General features: G+C 34.2%; 1 protein-coding gene across 1 annotated transcript in view; it reads right to left on the bottom strand.

The window, feature by feature from the left end:
- Nucleotides 1-20,744, bottom strand: part of SNX2 (sorting nexin 2) — a 57,176-nt gene that overhangs the window by 17,648 nt on the left and 18,784 nt on the right. The window contains exons 2-7 of the mRNA XM_055301906.1: nucleotides 16,141-16,258; nucleotides 11,226-11,389; nucleotides 9,650-9,716; nucleotides 9,365-9,408; nucleotides 7,867-8,008; nucleotides 2,647-2,725 (exon numbers count right to left, since the gene is read on the bottom strand). Coding sequence (XP_055157881.1) covers nucleotides 2,647-2,725; nucleotides 7,867-8,008; nucleotides 9,365-9,408; nucleotides 9,650-9,716; nucleotides 11,226-11,389; nucleotides 16,141-16,258 — 614 coding nt within the window. The remainder of the gene's footprint in view (nucleotides 1-2,646; nucleotides 2,726-7,866; nucleotides 8,009-9,364; nucleotides 9,409-9,649; nucleotides 9,717-11,225; nucleotides 11,390-16,140; nucleotides 16,259-20,744) is intronic.

Genomic DNA, 20,744 nt, shown 5'->3' on the forward strand with positions numbered 1-20,744 from the left:
CAAGGATGGAAACAAAGAGGCCAATTAGGAGCTTACTGCAGTTAATTCCAGTATTTGGACTAGTATTGTAGTGGTGAGAAATGGTTGTATTACAGATATCGGAAAGAAGCAACATGATTTCTGGATGAAATGGATAATCCTAAATACTTCTTGAGAGAGAAGACTAATTAACCTACGCTGTTAGGCCAAGTCAGTCGTGTTTTTGGGTACTTGGAGTGCATAATCCTGATACATTTTAAGATAAGGAAAAGTGTATTTAAGTAAAATAACTTGCCCAAAGTCATAGAATGTATATTGTGTAGTGGATTCTAAATCTTTTTCATGACACTCTATATACTTCTGTCTATATTTGCAGAACTGTATTCTTACCTATGTAACAAATTCAACATGGTCTTAAGGTAAAATGTGAAGCACTCTCACAAAAATCTAGAGAGGGATCTTAGGGACACTCCTCCCAAAAGTAGTTTCAGCTTACTTTAGTGAGAGTGCTCAGGAGAGTATCTTTCTTAACCACTCTCTTTCTCTTCCTGTATTTTAACACCAGATGTTCACCCTTTCATTCAAGACAGTCACCTAGATTTTCTGAGTGGAGCAAACAAATAAATAAATAGTTATCATAGTATATGCAAAGAAAAATACTTCTTGACCCACCAGATTCAACGAGGCTGGGTATCTTACAGATAAGCCTGCCCTAATTTTTAAGAAATGACACAGAAAAAACTCCCTTTATAAAAAGCATTCCAATTCCTCTGCTTCTAGACCTTTATACCGATATTTTCTTTAGTCATAATTTTTAATGCAAAATGAATTTCTCCCTCATATTATTACACTGTTTCTTCTTCTTCTTTTTTTAATCTGCAAAGTCCACTAAGGTAGCATTTAACAAGTAACATTTATCACTAAAAAACCTGTTTTTAAATACCCAGTAGGTCAAGTCTCAGTATTTCCTTACAGCTCTCCTCAATGTTTCATACTGCATGATGTTATAGTAAGTACTACGCAATGCATTCAAGTTGCAAGAAAGGTGAATGTAGAATCAAATTATATGTCCTTGGTACAATAAATCTTCATTAAGTTCCTTATCAAGCATGCCATCTGAAATATTTCAAATTTACTCATAGAAAAATAGGACTTGAAAGGTTTCTCAAAGGGTCATGGTTACACTTTCAGGAAAAACTAAGCAGAATCAAAACAGAACATTATCTACCTTTACTCTTAAAAACATTGTCTATGACCTCTTTCACAACACAAACAATTCTAATGCCTAACCTAAACTTCTCTTGATGCAATTTAAATCCTCTTCCTGAGTAATTGCATTTCTCACAGACATAATCTCATCCTTTAAGTCCTCCCTAATATCAAGTTGCATATTTTTTAGCTTCCTTGCTGTAAATTGTTCAAATCTGACTTTTTTCTGTGGCATTTTCTTAAAATGTAAACACAATTTATAAAACCGAGAAATAAGGTGCTTTAAAAATAGTCTTTAAAAAAATGTGTACCTGAAGATAAATATACTATTACTTAAAATCTGTCCAACCTACCACAACCACTGGTCTTACATCAAAAGAGAAAATAAAGAATAAGCAAATTCAATTAAGATAACAAACAAAATTAAATTAAAAAAAATCCTAAGCAATTAGAACATTTATATGCCTAAGCGATTACCAACTTATGTTCTAAAACTTGGGTTTTAAGATAGTTTCAAATTTGTTTTCTCAATTTTCAGCATAACAAGTAAGGAATAAATGTTGAGATTCTGGGCTTGGGTTCCTCCTATCTGTTCCTCTTTTTGGTCTGCTACATTGAAGACAAGTCTTCAAAACTATAGGAAATGTGTCAAGTATTCTAAAGGAAAGCAGAGCAAATACATCAGACTTTAAGTATACAGTCAACTCAATAAATGACTAATACTACTCTGCACTCATGTCAAAATCAATTATACAAAAATAAAGGACGACTCGCAAACCTAATTTCTCATTGTATTTAATAATGTTCCTAACCAAGTAATAATTCAAAGGAAAAATTACCTTCAGTGAATTATAGCCAAATTATCCAACAAAGAACTTGAATATGGGTAGAATTTCCTAAAACCCTAAACAATACTAAATATTAAAAATCCAAATAATTTTATCAATCCTTTCTTCTCTTTCACAAGTTTCATGGTTATCTTTTTATAAGCTTGCCAGTTCCTTACTTCTCATGCAGATTACAGCTATGATACATAAATTATTTTTTTAAGATTTTATTTTCAGTAATCTCTATACTCAAATGGGGCTCAAACTCACAACCCCAAGATCAAGAGTCACACACGTTACCAAGCCAGCCAGGCAGGCACCCCCATGATACATTAGTTCTATCTTCAGCTAATTGATATCTTTATAGTCGTCTTATAGCATACAAAAATAGGTGTTATCCCATTAGACACATTATATGCTAAATATTGATCCACTACGAGAATTAATAAAAGCAGACCACAGTATTGTATTGTTAAAAAAAGTATTGTTTAATGCATTCCTAGCAAAGAGTCATGAAATGGTACTAATGAAAAAATTAATCATTAAAATACAGGGTGCCATATAATGGAATTAGACTCCTATCACTAAAGTAAAAACATGAGAATAATAAAGCATTGCTGTTTAAAATTACCTTTCAAGAGCTGCTCTCCGTTTTTCTACAAATTCAGTGGATGATGAATCTTCTTTACCCACTTTGACCTTGGTCATGCCTTTGAAAAAAATTAAATGAGATTCATAATTTTATATTACTGTGAATATCTTTTATAGTCATTTCAGCATAACTTAAAACATATTTCAAAAGTTTGAACTTGACCAAAAAAAGGCTCCTAAATTATCACCAGTTATCATACATCTGAGGAATTAAAACTCATGATATACTAACATTTCAACCAGATAAAGTAGAAGCTGAGCTCTGTCTGCAGTTTTCTCACCTCTGTTTGGGTTTCTCATCTGTCTGTGATACACTATACTCTTAGTAAATTAAAATGAGTTTGCATTTCAATATGCATAAAGAGATTCACATTAGCAAATTTAAGCTCAGTTAGTATTTTCATTTCTTATAAACAATACTTAAGGTTCTTCAGTTTGGGGACTAGAAAAATAAGTGTAAGCCATGAATTTGCTAAATACCTCCCCCAATGTAGAGTCGAAGAATGTGTTGTTTATGATAGCTGGTTTTGTTATAGTTGAAACAAGTGCTTTCATAATTTATAAACTAAAAATTGTTAATCATCTCTGTAATGGCAGTTTCAATTTTAATACTCATGTACCAGATTGCAAATTGGTCTTTTTTTCCTTGTTCTTTTTCCTTCAACATCAATTCTGTAGAAATGAAGTACTGACATATCCTATGACATGGATGAACCTTAAAAATATGCTAAGTGAGGGCTGTCTGGGTGGCTCAGTTGGTTAAGCATCTGCCTTTGGCTCAGGTCATGATCTCTGGGTCCTGGGATCAAACCCTGCATCCAGCTCCCTGCTCAACAGGAAATTTGCTTCTCCCTCTCCTTCTGCCCCTCCCTCGTGCTCGTTCTCTTTTTCTCTCAAATAAAATCTTAAAAAAAAAAAAAGTATGCTAAGTGAAAGAAGTTTGTCACAAAGGCCCACTCATTATCTAATTCTCTTTATATAAAATGTACAGAATAGGCACATCTACAGATAAAGAAAGTAAATTAGTGACTGCATAGGGCTGGGAGTTAAGGGAAATTAGAGGATGATAGCTAAGGGGTAATAAAAAATATTCTAAAAGTGATTGTGGTGGTGTGAACACAATTTTGAATATACTAAAAGGCTTAAATATTACATTGAAATTGATATGCTTTATATTTAAGTAAGCTCTAAACTCAATATGGGGCTTGAACTCACCATCCTGAGATTAAGAGTTGCATGCTCTGAAACAGAGGCAACCAGACGTCCTGAATTATATTCACTTTAAATGGATAAATTACATGACATGTGGATTATATCGACAAAGCCATTAGAAACAGGACTATGTAAAACCATGTAATTCTTATTCAGGCTGGTACATGTGGTAAATAAACATTGCACCTATGAATGTTTTGTTTAACGTAATTTTTTTTTTTTTAATTTATGATAGTCACAGAGAGAGAGAGGCAGAGACACAGGCAGAGGGAGAAGCAGGCTCCATGCACCGGGAGCCCGACGTGGGATTCGATCCCGGGTCTCCGGGATCGCGTCCTGGGCCAAAGGGAGGCGCCAAACCGCTGCGCCACCCAGGGATCCCTGAAATACAAGTTTGAAAAAGAAAACTCAAACACCTAAAATTATCTACCCTGAATGGACTACTAGAAGTGGAATGTTAATTAGTTCACATATTGTTTCCCTGAAAATATCTTACCACTATGCAGTTCTTTGCATTTTTCTCTTTAAGGATCTTCTGCTCATTCTACTTCCTAGAGGTAACCAATACAGGCCCAAGCAGCAAATAAAAAACACTCTAATCCCTTAGCTCTTAAAACTTCGCAACTTAGTTGTTACTCTTTTCTAAAAGCTTAGTGAAATGTTGCTTTTTATTTATTAATGAGAGAGAGAGAGAGAGAGAGAGAGAGAGAGACAAGCAGAGGGAGAAGCAGGCTCCATGTGGGGAGCCAGGGACTCGATCTGGGGTCTCCAGGATCAGGCCCTGGGCTGAAGGCGGCGCTAAACCGCTGAGCCACCAGGGCTGCCCTAAAATGTTTTTAAGTTAACTAATCTTATAAAGGGGTAACAATTGTGGACTAATGAAAAGACTTCTCTTCCTTCAGGGCAGTTCCAACTTTTCAGCAAAGACGACAAGTTACTATTCCTTTTCTGCTACCCCACATTAAGCATTTATCACTTGAAAACTACTGCCTATGTAATTAATAAGGTCTCCCATATTTCAACAATTTCTTAGCCTATTCATTTTTCTTTTAAAAAAAACTGATGGACAGTACGAAAAAATGACAGCTTCTCTATTTGGTTGGCTTTCAGGTGGTTCACAGATCAATTTGTTACCCACTTTTAGTAACTGTTCAGACTTTATGCATATATTCTGAAGAAACTGTTTCACTTGGTTTCACCTTACTATTTCACTATGTTTATTTTCCCAATAATTTTATTTTGATCTTAAAAAAAAACTGCATTACATGTAGTTGCCTCAAGTCCTTTCTAGAATAAAGCAGTATATAAATAATCTTAAAACAACTCAATCCACCTTAAATGTACATTAGATAAGTTTACAATAACGTAGCATTAGATTATTTTTAAAATTGGAAAGTTTTCTATTTTGAATACAAAATAAAAACAAACCATAACCGTATTTTTAAAATCATACCAAAATTAGCAGACCAGAATAGTGATTAAAAGTGTAAGTTCTAGAGTAAGATGGCCTGCAAAGCCCAGCTCTGACTCTTACGAGCTGTATGGCGTGGGCTACGTTCTGTAACCTTGATGAACCTTAGCTTCCTTACCTATTAAATAAGGAAAACAATAAGCTAACATCATAAAGCTAATGTGAGGATTAAATGAGAGAATGCACATAAATTATTTAGTATAGTACACTCTAAATAAATGTTAATTATCTCTATAATTTAATGGAATAGTCTTACAATGTAAAGGGCAATCTATCTTGGTCATGTATATAGATAATGCAAACAAAACCATGTGACTGTCCCCTAAAAACCCTTTGAAGGGTTTTTTTTTTTTTTGAAGGGTTTTTTTTTTGAAGGATGTGAGGATCAGTATCAGAAAACGGTGCTCTTAGGATTTAGTTTCTCATTTCTACTTTAAATTTACACATGCTATTTATTATACTGTAATAATCTGTGGAAGGTTGAAGATAATTAAGGCAAAATATTAGCCTGAAATATAATAAACTTGGGCATTAAAATTTACTTTTTTCAATTTTGAGGGGGGACACTCACTATTTAAGAACTAGATTAGCATGTTAGTTATCAAAATGAGAAAAATATTTTTTTTCCTCTGATACATAAAAAGAGCTGCACAAATAAAGTTAAAGAAAAAAAAAAGTAATAATTTGTGATGTGTGAGTTCCCTACACAGATAGTATGATGCCAAAAGATACCAAAGCAAACGTCTAGAGGTAAGAGAAATAAGATTATTAACTAGGTTAGCAGCTAGCTTTTTCAAAGTATGGTCAGAATACCAGAAAGATTTCCGATACCCTTTTTGTACAAGTGTGGGGAAGTGTGCACCAAAGGCTACTTTCAGAATAATACTAAACTACTGTCTTTTTTACTCTTACTCTTTCATGAGAGCTCAGTGGAGTCTAACAAAGGTTATGTGGTATGTTATATCACAAGAGACAGGATGCAGAAACACACATGAGAACATCGCTATTTTGTACTAAGCTAGAAGTTAGGGATTTGGAAAACTATAAAAACAAAAACAAAAAGGAAGCCACCATTATCACTAAACATTTTGTCTTACAAATACTGAGTTTATTGGCATTTCAATTTTTAAAGTTTATTTTTACATTTAATTTCATTAATTTTTTTTTTAAGGAAACTCTATGCTCAGTGTGGGGCTTGAGCCACAACCCCAAGATCAAATCACAAGTCACCAACTAAAGCAGCCAGGCACCCCTAAAAATTTTTTTATGATTAAAAAAAAACACAGAGTATATAATAAATGCATTTAAATATATCAGGTTTCAAAATTATTAAAGATACTATTAGGTGCTTTTCAAACAAAATGTCTAAAAACAGTAAAAGAAAAAATTTAAAGAGTAGCAGAATTCATTTTTATATTTTCTGAATAATCTTACATATAAAGAAAAATAAAGTATGGTAAATAACTCAACAAATGGGGAAAAACTAGAAAAATTTAAGAGAGGACAGATGTCTTTTAATGGGACAATGAAAGTTATCCTCTTTTGTAATTTTTTGTGTATTCTCTTTAAACATTTTAAAATATTTATTTTCTTTATTTTAGGGAGAGAGAGCATACACACATGCACAAGCTGGAGGTGGGGCAGGAGAGGGGGAGAGAGAATCTCATGCAGACGTCCCGCTGAGCAGGGAGCCTGACTACAGGCTCTATCTCATGATTGGGAGATCATGACCTGAGTTGAAATCGAGTTAGATCCCTAAACAACTGAACCACCCAGGCACTTCCCTCATCCCTTTCTAAAGTAAGCTCTACACACAGTATGGGGCTTGAATTCATGATCCTGAGATCAAGAGTCACATGCTCTATCAATTGAGCCAACCAGATGCTCCCTTCTGCATATTCTTAACTTTATTACTTGTACAGGTAGAATTTTTATTTTAGAGATTTTATTTTTAAGCAATCAAGCTCTACATCCAATGTGGGCTCCAATTTACAACCCCGAGATCAAGAGTTGCATGCTCAGGCATCTCATAGGTAGAAATGTTTTTAAACATTAAATTGAGGTATGAAATATACTAACATGATAGGTCTTATAAAATCTAGACTGGATGGAATCTTTTTTGGGACAATGAATAGCTGAAAGCCAAATACCTCCATCCCTTAGAAACAGGTTAATATGTACTAACATAAAATATCTTTTGAGTGTTTCTCAGTAACATGACCCTTTCACAACTGCTCTCAACTCGGCAAATCCTGATCTAGTATTTAACATTATATTATATAAATCAAATCTTAAATTGATCCTATATAAATCAAAGTTCTAAGATGTTAGAAAATAAAACTATTAGCTTATACATTCCTTAGTTGATGAGTGATTATCATAAAGGGAATATTTATTAAATTCAGTATTGCTAGACATTATGAGTTATCATGATAATGATCATGGTATCCTAATCTGTATAGTTAAAACTGAGCTAGAAACAGGAACAAATTTTAAAAAAAAATTATTCATACTTACCTACTATACTCTTTTCTGGAGCTGGTGGCACAATATAACCAACATGTAAATACTTGCTTGCTAACTTGCTATGCAAACCAAGAAAGTCACTGAATCTTCTTTTCACTGAAAATTCACTCTTACTGAACATGGAAAGAGAAGTCTACAAGTAAAGAAGAGGCATTTCAAATTCTGAATACTAAGCAATATTTTAGAAGTTAGTATCACATATTACCATGAACATATACACATATATACACACATATACACATTGGTTTATTTTGCAAAAGAACGCACAGGAGCTAACTAATGTGGTAGACACATTTCTGATAAAAAAAAATCTATATTACACATTTTTGTTTTGTTTTTATAGAAACTTAAAAGGACAAAACGTTTCCTTGACGCAACTCATCAACTCTAATTGCATTTATGTTAATGACTTAAATCTTTACTTCTGGCCCAGATGTCCTCTGAGCTTCAGTCTAATATATCAAAATGTCCAAGGGATACTTCTACTTAAATCTTGCTGCCACCTCAAATTCACCCAATCTCTTGCTGAAACATAATCTCCATGTGGAAAGGGCATTTGTCTATATTGTTTCCTAATAAACCTTCTTGCTTGGAACAGAGCTGGACCCCATGTTAAGTGTTTAATAAAAAATATGTTCAATGAAATAACAAATCTCATGCCAATCCAAACTGTGTTGCTTTTTCACCAAGCTCACTCTGATAACCGTGGAGATACTCTAGCCAGTAACTTAGGCATCTCTCCTTCACTCCTTACATTCAAGCTCTACTTTCTACCTCCTACACAATTCAAGAAGCCATTATTTTGGCTTCAGGATCAATTACTGAGTAAAAAATATTACTTCTCGCAGACAGGATTGCTACAGATCCTCTCCCACTTTAAGATCTAAGGCCTACAACCCTTTAGGAATTCTGATGGAATTAACCGGAAATCCTGACCTCTACTTTGCACTCCCAACTTAATAGAGAGATCTTTCTAAAACAAAAATCTAATTGTGTTACACTCTTGCTTGATCTCTTCAAATGCTCTCCATTATACCATTATACTCAGGATAAAGCCCAAATTCTTTAATGTGGCTGTTCATAACATAGGGAGGCTACCACCAAACAATTTTAAGTAGGCACCACTTTCTGCAGATCCTGGAAAGCACAATGCTTTCTTGACTCCTGGCCATTACAAAAGCAAACCCCTTTGCCTGGAACGAGCAATCTTCTCCTTTCTCTGTGTCTCCAACCCCCCCGTGTCACTTTCTCCTACCTTTGTCTATATTAAGTCCTTTCCTGCATACTCTCACAGAATATTTTACTTATACTTTGGAGAACATTACATTTAGAAAATGCTCTTAACTCAATGTAACTGCTTATTTGAAATCTTCAATGAATAGTAAGTAACCTTTGTAAAGACAGGAAATCCTTATACTTTATTTGCGGTTATAAACTCATACTACACATGGTGAGGGCTCACTATGTTTTTAAAGGAGCAAAGGCTCACCTTTGTTGTTACTCTATATGCCATGTAAGCATTCATGCCATCACCTATAAGAAAAGTCAAACAGTACTATTAAAAATAAGCTTAGCCACACACACAAAAGGTAACTGTGAAGTAATATGCTGACCGACTTGATCGTGATAAACAATTCATAATGTGCACATATCTTAAAAATAAAGGTACCATTTTAACATTTAACACTGTACTTAATAAAGAAAAACAGCATATTAATAACCAAGGTACTTATCACAAAGAAGCAAATTTAAAATATTGTAAATACTGACTCACCAACTTTCTCTGGATCTGATACACCAATTTCTATATCAAAAACATCTCCATTTGCTTCTTCTTCAATCTAGAAAAGACAATTCTTTTCATCTTTAGACTCCAAATTACATCACTGTTATAACACTAATAACTTCAATTTTTACCATCTTTTATTAGGGTTGTTGTCATAATAATTTAAAAAGCCACTCAGCACTCTGTTTCTGAAAAACAATAAAAGCTTTCATATTTCCTTGACTTTATTTATTTATTTAGATTTTATGTATTTATTCATGAGAGAGAGAGAGAGAGAGAGAGAGAGAGAGAGAGAGAGAGGGAGGCAGAGACACAGGAAGAGGGAGAAGCAGGCTCCATGCAGGAAGCCTGACGTGGGACTCGATCCCAGGTCTCCAGGATTACGCCCTGGGCCAAAGGCGGTGCTAAACCGCTGAGTCACCTGGGCTGCCCTCCTTGACAATATTTAAACACACACACACAGACAAAAGGAAAAGGATCATCTGGAGAAGTTACAGAAAATCTTGTGTTCTCACAACTCCTCAGATTTGGTTTTCTGTAGGAATACTGTGGAATTGTTGTTGTTCTCTAAACTGAGTCTTCAGACTCAGATAATTAAATACTGATACCTTAATTATTTTTTAATATGAGCACTTTTCAAAGTTGTATCTCTACTCTTTTCAACAGGAGGTAGCCATTACTTTTGCCAATAGAATCCTCCATATCTGTAAAAATAACCATACTTAGAATATCATGATTTCTCTGATAAGCTAGGAAACACATGCTCTTCTTGAAACCCATGAGAGCACTATAAAGCACACTAAGTAGGAAAAATGATTAGCTTGTAAGACTGCAAAGAAGCACTTTTTAATGCCTTTATAAATAAGCAATCCTAGGAGCAGCTCTGCAGGAAAGTCTTGTTACTCTCAAGAAAAGAACACAGAAATTGTTAAATCTTTAAACTATTTTAGAGTAATATTAATAGCTCAAGATTATCTAAAAGAAGTTTTTCTAACCATAATCTTTTTTTCTCCAAAGCTGCCCTCTTGTACAGATTTTTAAGAAACTAAACCTTATTTGAACTATAACATAAACTAAGTAAATCCTAAGCATACAGCTCAGTAACTTTCACAAACACAATCATTATTCACAGGAAAGCCCTCTTGTGCTTCCTCTCCATTTACAACCCATCCTGTACCCTGCCAACATAACCACTAATATATTTACTGCATGATTCATCAAATAAAATTACTCAAAATGTCACTTAATTAAAGTTTTCAAAGAACTTTCATACATTTTTCTCACTAACACAGAAACGCTGAGAGTCATAAATAAACATCATGAGATCATAAATGATAAAATCTTTGACTTAAAAGGAAAGTAATGTGCCCAAGTCACTGGGTTAAAATGTGATAAAGATAAAATTAGAAGCCAAATCAGCTGACTTCTTTAGTCCAATACCTTTCCCTAGTCCAAAGTATCCAAAGGCTTTGATTAGAGATGACTAACAGGAGAGTGATTCTGTGGGGGAACAAAAAGCTTACTATTTACATATTAACTTAAGAGTACAAACATTTTCCCATACCTCCTCCCTGGATCTATCGAAGATCACAGGAGCAGACATACTCTTTGATTCAATTCTGGGAGCAATGAGTGTAGTAGGGGTCACAGGTGTGACTGCAGGAGAAGGTTCTGAAGAAAGGATAGGTTCCCTTTCTGGACTATCCAGAGAAACTTCTTCTGTGGCTTCTAGATACAGATTAAACAAGTTAGTTAAGGATACTGATAACAAACTTCAATAGCCTCTATAGCAGTTAACGAATTATAAAAAATACTTTTATAATACCCACCAAAAAATCAAAATAATGTTACTTAAAAATCGTTGTTATAGTTTAATGAATCCTTCCTTAGTTGTTTATCAATACTTTAAAATCAACAGTTTGTTGATTTTAGGAAGAATTACAGTAAGTCAGCTTAATTATCTATACTAGTGGTAGGGATAAAGCTAGTAGAAAATCAATGATGTGGATAATTCCACATTCATTTGTGCTGGGTTTGTAATATATCTTATGCTTGGGGTAACTTACCTTTCAGTATCTTTTATTCAGGCTAACATTATGATTATTTTATACATACAAACAAATTTTATGACAACAGGCGGCCCAGAACTATCCCAGTTGGGATTAAAAATCTGTTATGGAAAATCCACAAAGTTAGTAATCTAAAGCAATTAACTGCTAAAGATTACTGAGTATTAGTTGAATACATAAACATGACGCGAAGCAAACAGCTGTTTAGGTTTTAATTTAAAATGCTCATCCACTTGAAAAATCTAAAATTAAACATATTTAAAACCAGATCAAATCAATAAACTGTCTACAAGCTATTTAACATTGTGCTAAATGCAATGGAGAAACACAAAGAAATGTAAAATATCATACCTGCCCTCAGGGAGTTTATAATCTAATTGGGAAAACAAGACACAAGGATGTGGAATGTTAAATAATAATAAAAGACAAATAATAGCCAAGAGAACAATAAAAAGAATGTTATAAGACATTTAACTGCTATATGAACTACAAAACAAACTACCATTTGAGATGGGAGACTACTTCAGGCTGGGGATATCTGCAATACTTTATGAAACTGATTTGAGAGGATATGGATGGGTAGAGAAAAAATGGAGGAAGAATTCTAGGAAAACAAAACAATAGCACAAACAAAAAGCAAAATCAGAAAAATGAAAATTACAGTCAATGTCCATAATGAAAACCACGGTTCTGTGGGATTATAGAACTGTTAACAGGAAAAGAAAGGCAGGGCTATAAGGGAAACAGAATCAGACCAGTGGTTTCTAACCTGAGATTCTTAGATTCCCAGAGGTTTGGGAAGGTAGTAATGGCAGTCAGTGATCCATTTTAATACCTCAAAAAGTATAGCAGTAACAACATATTTACCCGAAATAAGGTAAATAATGTTAACATTTACATTAAATGTAAACAGGGTAAACAGGTCAGCATTTCATTAGTCTATTCTTACTGGTTTTCTCGTATCAATGAGATCCTTACTTGACATAACTCTTTACATTTTTATATTAAACCAGAATTTTTTTCAACTGTGGTAACCAGAGAAGGAAAATAGACGACAGATGTAAAATAGACAGACAACAAATGACCTCAATATAAAAAATTAAAAGCTTTCTGGCTATTAAGACTGCTAATATTTATTTGTTTTTTAAAGAAATGAAACCAATGAACAACATAAGAAAATAAGAAAGCAGTGAATCAAAGCTAGAAAGTGTGAGATTATCTACAAACAGGCAAAACAACAAGCAGCAAATAAAATCTAAAATACTCGAGAAGAGGTACTGCTATTGGCAACACATCCAGAGAGACAAAAGGCTAAAGGCATATTAACTTTATTGATCTATCAGGACAGATATGGTAACTTTAGGTTTCCTATCACAATGTACTCAATAATAGCAGATTTTGTGTTCTTTGCAAAGACAAGTTGTTTCATAAATAATATGAAACCTCTATATAAGAAAAGCTAAATATGAACTAAGTGGCTAATCTGAAGGAGGAAAATGAAAATAAATGGGTAGAGATTTAGATTTAGCATACTAAAAATATACAGTCTGCCTTAAAGTCTTCTCATGACTTTTAGCTAATACTACAAATTCACAAGTCTTAATTTAAACCAGACCTAAAGGTCCAGGAGATGCCTCAGACATTTTAAGTACAAAGATGAACTTTTCCTGGGAAGAGATAATATATGGACAAGTATAAATCAATTATGTCAATGCCAGGGAAGAAATATTTCACTCATACTGTAGATACTAGAGAATTTTTTAAACAAAGGAATATTCATGAAACTTACAATTTGTTTTTTTTTTTTTGAAACTTACAATTTGTATTATTTGCTGAAATATTTAAGTGAAATAAGCTAAGGACCCTGGCAGAAATAAGATTTAAATGTCCAAGACAATTTCCAACTTTAGCAATTTGCTTACCCTCACTTATTCCTCTATGATAGCTTGATGTTCAGCAAAGCTTAGTGAGAAGGATCTAACAAATGGTGGAGGGGCTCTGTAGTCAACCATATTTGGTGAATGCACTCCAAGTAAACTAGTAACAGGAACATGTCACACTCCAACTCTTTCTGGTACCATGTTAGACAAAACAGTACCTGAAATGCTACCCAAAATGTATCAATACTAATCTCTTCATAGTTTTAAAATCAAAATGGCTAGATCCCTAGAGAATTACTGATACTCTTTTCTCTAATATAGAAGAACATGTTCCTATTGCTTGACAACAGTCTTCATCATCCTGAAAACATATGCTGCTCTTTATTATGGTTTCCAATCATATTCCTCCATAAAAGAAGGAATGATACACCAGTTTAAAAGCATTCAAATAAGATGCAAGTGTACTATTAATGCATTCACATAAAAATGATCAAATTAGGTCTTAGAATATCTAATGATATCATTTTTTAAAATTTTATTTATTTATTCATGAGACACACAGAGAGAGAGAGAGACAGAAACACAGGCAGAGGGAGAAGCAGGCTCCACGCAGGGAGCCCGACATGGGACTCGATCCCAGGTCTCCAGGATCACACCCTGGGCTGAAGGCAGGGCTAAACTGCTGAGCCACCTGGGCTGCCCTAATGATATCATTTTGAAATGCAGCTGAGTTTAAGATAAAAGATGAACCATAAAGGGTGCCTGGGTCGCTCAGTCAGTTAAGTATCCGACTCCTGATTTCAGCTCAGGTCATCATCTCAGGATAAGATCAACCCCCCCACACACACACCGCTGGAGTTTCTATGTTTGAAACAGAAACAGATGACTATATTTAGTCCCCGTCTCTCTCTCTTTTATGTTTTTTAAAGACTTCATTTGACAGAGAGAGCACCAAGTACGAGTGGGAGGAAGGGCAGAGGGAGAGGGAGAAAATCTTTAAGCAGATTCCCCGTGAGTGGGGAACACAATACGGGGCTTGATCTCATGACCCTGAGATCAAGACCTGAGTTGAAACCAAGAGTTAGACATTTAACCAACTAAGTCACCAATGTGCACCCTCTCTCTCTTTTTCTAACAAATAACAGCAGTGACAATAATTGAATGACAATATTTAGTACAGATGCTAGGTAAATATGAGTAAGATTTTTCTCATCAAGCCAAGTAAGCAAATATTGTATAGTCCTCACTTGGCAAATCAATTAGTGTGCATACTGATAAAAAAATACAAAAAAAATTAAAAAAAAAAACAAAAAACCTTCACATAGTTCTGTTGTTAGTTTCTGCATACTCCTTCTGTATGAATTCTGAGACTTCACAAGGTGAAAAGCTCTTTTATAAAAAGAATAATCTGAAACTTCTATGTATAACTCTATACATACACACAATTTTAGATTGGTATCCATTACTCAGGAGAGAAAGGACTTATATCATTTTCTAGTTTAACACATAAATGCCATAAAAAAACTTTTAAGAGCTGACTGTGGAAAAGTCCATAAAAGGAAACAAAAAGGATTGTTATAACTTTGGTTTATTCGAAGCTGTTAGGTAGCAAATAAATAAATAAGTAAGTAAGTAAGTAAGTAAGAAACATTATTGGTATTTATTAGTATGGTATTTTAAATTCTGACATGATAAAATACATGAATTCATCTGTAATAAAAACTTCATAAAACTGATCAAACAGGAACTTGTAAGGACCTATGTGATAGAGAAGCGTATCTTCAAACAAAAAATATTTATACAAAAAATACAGAATGGTTCAAATATGCAACTACTATAAAACCTGAGGACACAATATTAAATTTTAACTCAATGAAAACCAGTTGAGGTGAATTAACAAAGATTTACTACTTTAATTTTCTGTGTCATTAATTCTAAAAAAAGATTTGCCTTTCAATATCCAAACATTAACTTTTATCTAAATTTAATGTTAAAACAGATGTAACTGTTTTGAAAAAAATTCATTATTTTAAAGGTAGGACTATACCAAATCCTGCCCTGTAAAACAAATTTCTCAACCATCAATTTACTCACCCAGAAGTGAATCAAAATACAACAGGTGGTAAATACTGAAGTATTTTATTAAAACAGAAAGATTTTAAATGATTTTAAAATCCCGAGTTAATTTTGCTGTGACAACCTGTAAGTAACAAAGATTTTAAACGCTGATATTTTCCAAAGTATGAATGCCACAACCATTAGTTTTTTGAGTGTAAGTACTGATCAAAACATCAAATTATAATATGTGATTTATTTTCAAATGCTTAAAACCAGAAAGGATCATGGTTTGCTTCTCTCAACAATCTATATTTTTCACAAAGTGATCTAATTGGAGATTTCCTATCAAGTTGTTAACAAGAAGAACTACCACTAATACCTTACACAAAATTTCACTTTTGCTTTAGAGAATATCTTATAACTGGATATATACTACAGTGGACTATTACTAAAAAAAGATATTTATAATTACCTGCAAAAAGATCTTCTCTGTCATCATCTAGCACCACCTCTGCAGGTTTGGGACCATTGGAGTTTGTACTAACATCTTCTGCAGGAAGACTAGCTGGTTCCGGAGATGATGGACTTGACTGTTAAAAATACCAATATTAGATAAAGGATTATCATGTTTAATTATGACTCTACACATCATAGAAATAGAACATTCTCTTGATAGAAAGGGAATAAAGAACAAGGATAGCTATTTATAGCTACTTTAAGGGAAGAATAAACCAAAACCACATTTTTATTCACTTTCCTTCTTAACGAAAGTCACTTAAGATTTAAAAAAATCTTTTCCAGTCATCCCTTTAGATATACTAACTTGTCTTGTTGAGTTATAATTAACAAAGATTTAGTGTTTTACAGCCATATATAGTAACACTGTTCAAGTATTCCTTTACTGTAAAAGTTTAATACTATTTGAATTAAAATTACTATTATTCTAAAATTGCTATGGTTTAAAACTAAAAATATGCCTTCTTCCCAAACATTGTATTTCAACTGAACTTAGGGACTGTTTTTGCACTTCTTAATTTTAAAGTATAACGACCAACATAATAGAAGCTACACTGTGAAGCTTTTAGCTTTATTACAGGTTTTCGTATAATAGTTAAAACCAATACTCTTTTTTTAAAAAAAGACATAAAAATGAATGTGTGTATGTCAAAGGCATACAGCTAGGTATTTTCGCAAACCAAACAGACCTGTGTAACCAGCACCCAGATCTAGAAAGAGAACATATCAGCATGGATTAGTTTTCCCTGTTTTTGTTCTTCATAAAAGTGGAATCATACAGAATATTCTTTTGTTTTTGTTCTTAATGTTATGTTTAAGACACATCCATACTGTTGTTTTTTTTTAAAGTTTTTTTTTTTAAATTTTTTATTTATTTATGATAGTCATACAGAGAGAGAGGGGTAGAGACACAGGCAGAGGGAGAAGCAGGCTCCATGCACCAGGAGCCTGATGTGGGATTCAATCCCGGGTCTCCAGGATCATGCCCTGGGCCAAAGGCAGGCGCCAAACCACTGCGCCACCCAGGGATCCCCCATACTGTTGTTATAGTAATAAATTACACATTCTTGTTGCTGCAAAATATTCCATTTTAAATATACCTCAATCAATTCATTCTATTACTGATGGACATATGGGTAGTTATCAGTTTTGTGCCACTATCAATAATGTGGTATAAACTTCCTAATACATGTGTCTTTTAGTAAACATGTGAATAAATTTGTGTTTGGTATATATGAGTAGAACAGCTAAATGACAGGGTAGGTGAATATTCTGCTTTAGAAATATAAAGTGGCTGCATATTTTGTGAAAACATCAATTGCTCCACAACCTTGTCAACATTTTGATATATTTTATCTTTTTCATTTTAGCTATTATGGTGGTATAAAGTGTATCTTATCGTGTTTGGATTTGCATTTCCCTGATGAACAATGATGCTCAGCAATTTTTCATGTTAAATGGCCTTTGAATATCCTCTTTGAAAAGGTTTAATTCATTTACAGAGAGAGAGCATGCATGCATAGGGTGGAGGGGCTGAGGAAGAGAGTATAATTATGAATATGCCTAAAAACTGGCCCCAAGTTTATCAATTACATTACCTACAATACTGAAGAATTTGAAATAACCTAAAGCATATCTACATAAAAAATGTAGCACAGTAATCTTAACAAACTAAAAATACAGGGGAACTTTATCAATTTGAGAAAAAATAGCTACAAAAACCCTACATCAACATTTTTTTTAAAGTAAGCTCCACAACCAATGTGGGGCTTGAGCTCACAACAGTAAGATCAAGAGTTACATGCTCTACCCAATGAGGCAGCCAGGCACCTCCTACATCAAACTCAATGGTGGGAAACTAGAAGCTTTCTCACTAAGAACAGGAACAAAACAAAGATGTTAACTCTTACCACTACTTTTCAACATTGTACTGGAAGTTCTAGCTAATGCAATAAGACAAGGAAAGGAAATAAAAGGCATAAAAATTGGGAAGGAAAAAATAAAACTGCCTTTGTTAACAGATGACATCAGTGTCTAAGTAGAAAATCCAAACAAAAAAGCCTCCCAGAACTAATATGCACTTACAGCAAAGCTGCAGCATATAAGATTAACATGCAGAACTTAAGTCACTTTCTTACATAGCATCACTGAAAAATAGAATTTGAAGTTAAAAACAGTAACATTCCCCCAAAAATGAAATACTTAGGTATACTCTCATAAAACATGTATAAGATATATATGGGGAAAACTCTGAAACTCTGATGAATGAAATAAAAGACCCAATAAATGGAGAGATGTTCATGTTCATGAGTAGGAAGGCTAAATACTTTCAAGATGCCAATTCTTCCCAACTTGATATAGAGATTCAATTTAATCTCAATCAAAATTGGAGAAAGTTATTTTGTGGATATCAATAAAATAATCCTAAACTTTATAGAGAGAGGCAAAAAACCCAGAATAGCCAAAAGAACACTGAATGAAAAGAACAAAATTGGAGGACTAAAGCCACTTGACTTCAATCTTATAATAATCAATACATAATGTGGTATTGGTGGAAGAATAGAAGAATGGAAGAGAAAAGCCTCAAAATATATAAATATAATCAACTGATCTTTGAAGAATGAACAAAGAAGAGAATAGGGAAAAAACAGTCTCTTCAGCAAATAGTGTTGGCTTAACTAAACATTCACATGCAAAATATGAATCTGCAGAGACCTTACACCCTTCACGAAAATCAACTCAAAATGGATTACATACCTAAATGTAAAGCACAAAAGTGTAAAATTCCTAGAAACAGGAGAAAATCTTGATGACTCTGGATTTGGCAGTGAGTTTTCAGATACAATAACAAATGCACGCTCCATTAAAGAATTGATAAACTTGGGCAGCCCGGGTGGCTCAGCAGTTTAGCGCTGCCTTTGGCCCAGGGTGTGATCCCAGAGACCCAGGATCCGGTCCCACGTCGGGCTCCCTGCATGGAGCCTGCTTCTGCCTGTGTCTGTGCCTCTCTCTCTGTGTGTCTCTCATGAATAAATAAATAATCTTAAAAAAAAATTGATAACTTCATTAAAATTAAAACTTTCTGTGAAAAATACTGTCAAGAGGGATCCCTGGGTGGCGCAGCGGTTTAGCGCCTGCCTTTGGCCCAGGGCGCGATCCTGGAGACCCGGGATTGAATCCCACATCGGGCTCCCGGTGCATGGAGCCTGCTTCCTCCCTCTGCCTATGTCTCTGCCTCTCTCTCTCTCTCTGTGACTATCATAAATAAATAAAATTTTTTTTTAAAAAAAAGAAAAATACTGTCAAGAGAATAAAAAAAAAGCCACAGTTTGGGAGAAAAATGAAAAGATGCCCCACACCATATATAGAGAAATGCAAATTAAAATAACAATGAGATAACACTATACCTCATGAAGGTGTATCTAATAGGTGTATACCTATTAGAATGGTCAAAAATCTTTAACTCTGACAACACCAAATGCTGGCAAAAGGAACTCTCATTCACTTCTGGTGAGAATGCAAAATGGTACAGTTAATTTGGAAAACAGTTTGGGAGTTTAAGACTAAACATATTCTTGGGGCACCTGGGTGATTCAGTGGTTAAGTATCTGCCTCTGGCACAGGTCGTGATCCTGGGGTCCTGGGGTCGAATCCCACATTGGGCTCCCTACAGGGAGCCTGCTTCTCCCTCTACCTGTGTCTTTTCCTCTCTCTGTGTATCTCTCATGAATAAATAAATAAAATCTTAAGGAAAAAAAACACTAAACATATTTACCATATAGTTCAGCAATCACTCTCTTTAGTACTTATCCAGAAGAGCTGAAAACTTATGTACACACAAAAACCAGTACATGATGTTTACAGCAGCTATATTCATAACTACCAAAACGTGGAAACAACCAAGATGTCCCTTAGTAGGTTAATAAGTAAACTGGTGCTTCCAGTCAATGGAATGTTATTCAGCACTAAAAGGAAATGAGCTATCTAGTGATGAAAAGATACAGGGAAAACTCAAATGCATATTAGTAAGTGAAAGAATCCAGTACAAAAAGATTACTGGGATGCATTCATCTGCCTTCAGCTCAGGTTGTGAACCTGGGGTCCAGGGATCAAATCCTGCATCAGGCTCCCTGCAAGGAGCCTGCTTCTCCCTCTGCCTATGTCTCTGCCTCTGTGTGTCTCTCATAAGTAAATAAAATTTTTAAAAAGATTACTTATCGCATGATTCCAACTATATGATAATCTGGAAAGTGCAAAACTATAAAGATGGTAAAAAGATCAGTACACTGGAAGGGAAGGAGGGATGAAGAGGTGGAAACACATGATTTCTGGACAGTGAAACGACTCTGTGTGATATTAGGGTGGATATACATCACGTCCTTACACACCTGTCCAAACCCACAGCATGCAAAACTATAAACTATAAAATTTGGTGATTACAATGTGTCAATGTAGATTCATCAATCATAACAAATGTACCATACCACTTCTGTGGACGAAGTTGACAATGATGGATAACGCATATATAGGGGCAACATATGGGAAATCTCTGTACCTTCA

The sequence above is a fragment of the Nyctereutes procyonoides genome, unplaced genomic scaffold (assembly GCF_905146905.1).
Source record: "Nyctereutes procyonoides isolate TBG_1078 unplaced genomic scaffold, NYPRO_anot_genome, whole genome shotgun sequence".
NCBI classification, from domain to species: Eukaryota; Metazoa; Chordata; class Mammalia; order Carnivora; family Canidae; genus Nyctereutes; species Nyctereutes procyonoides.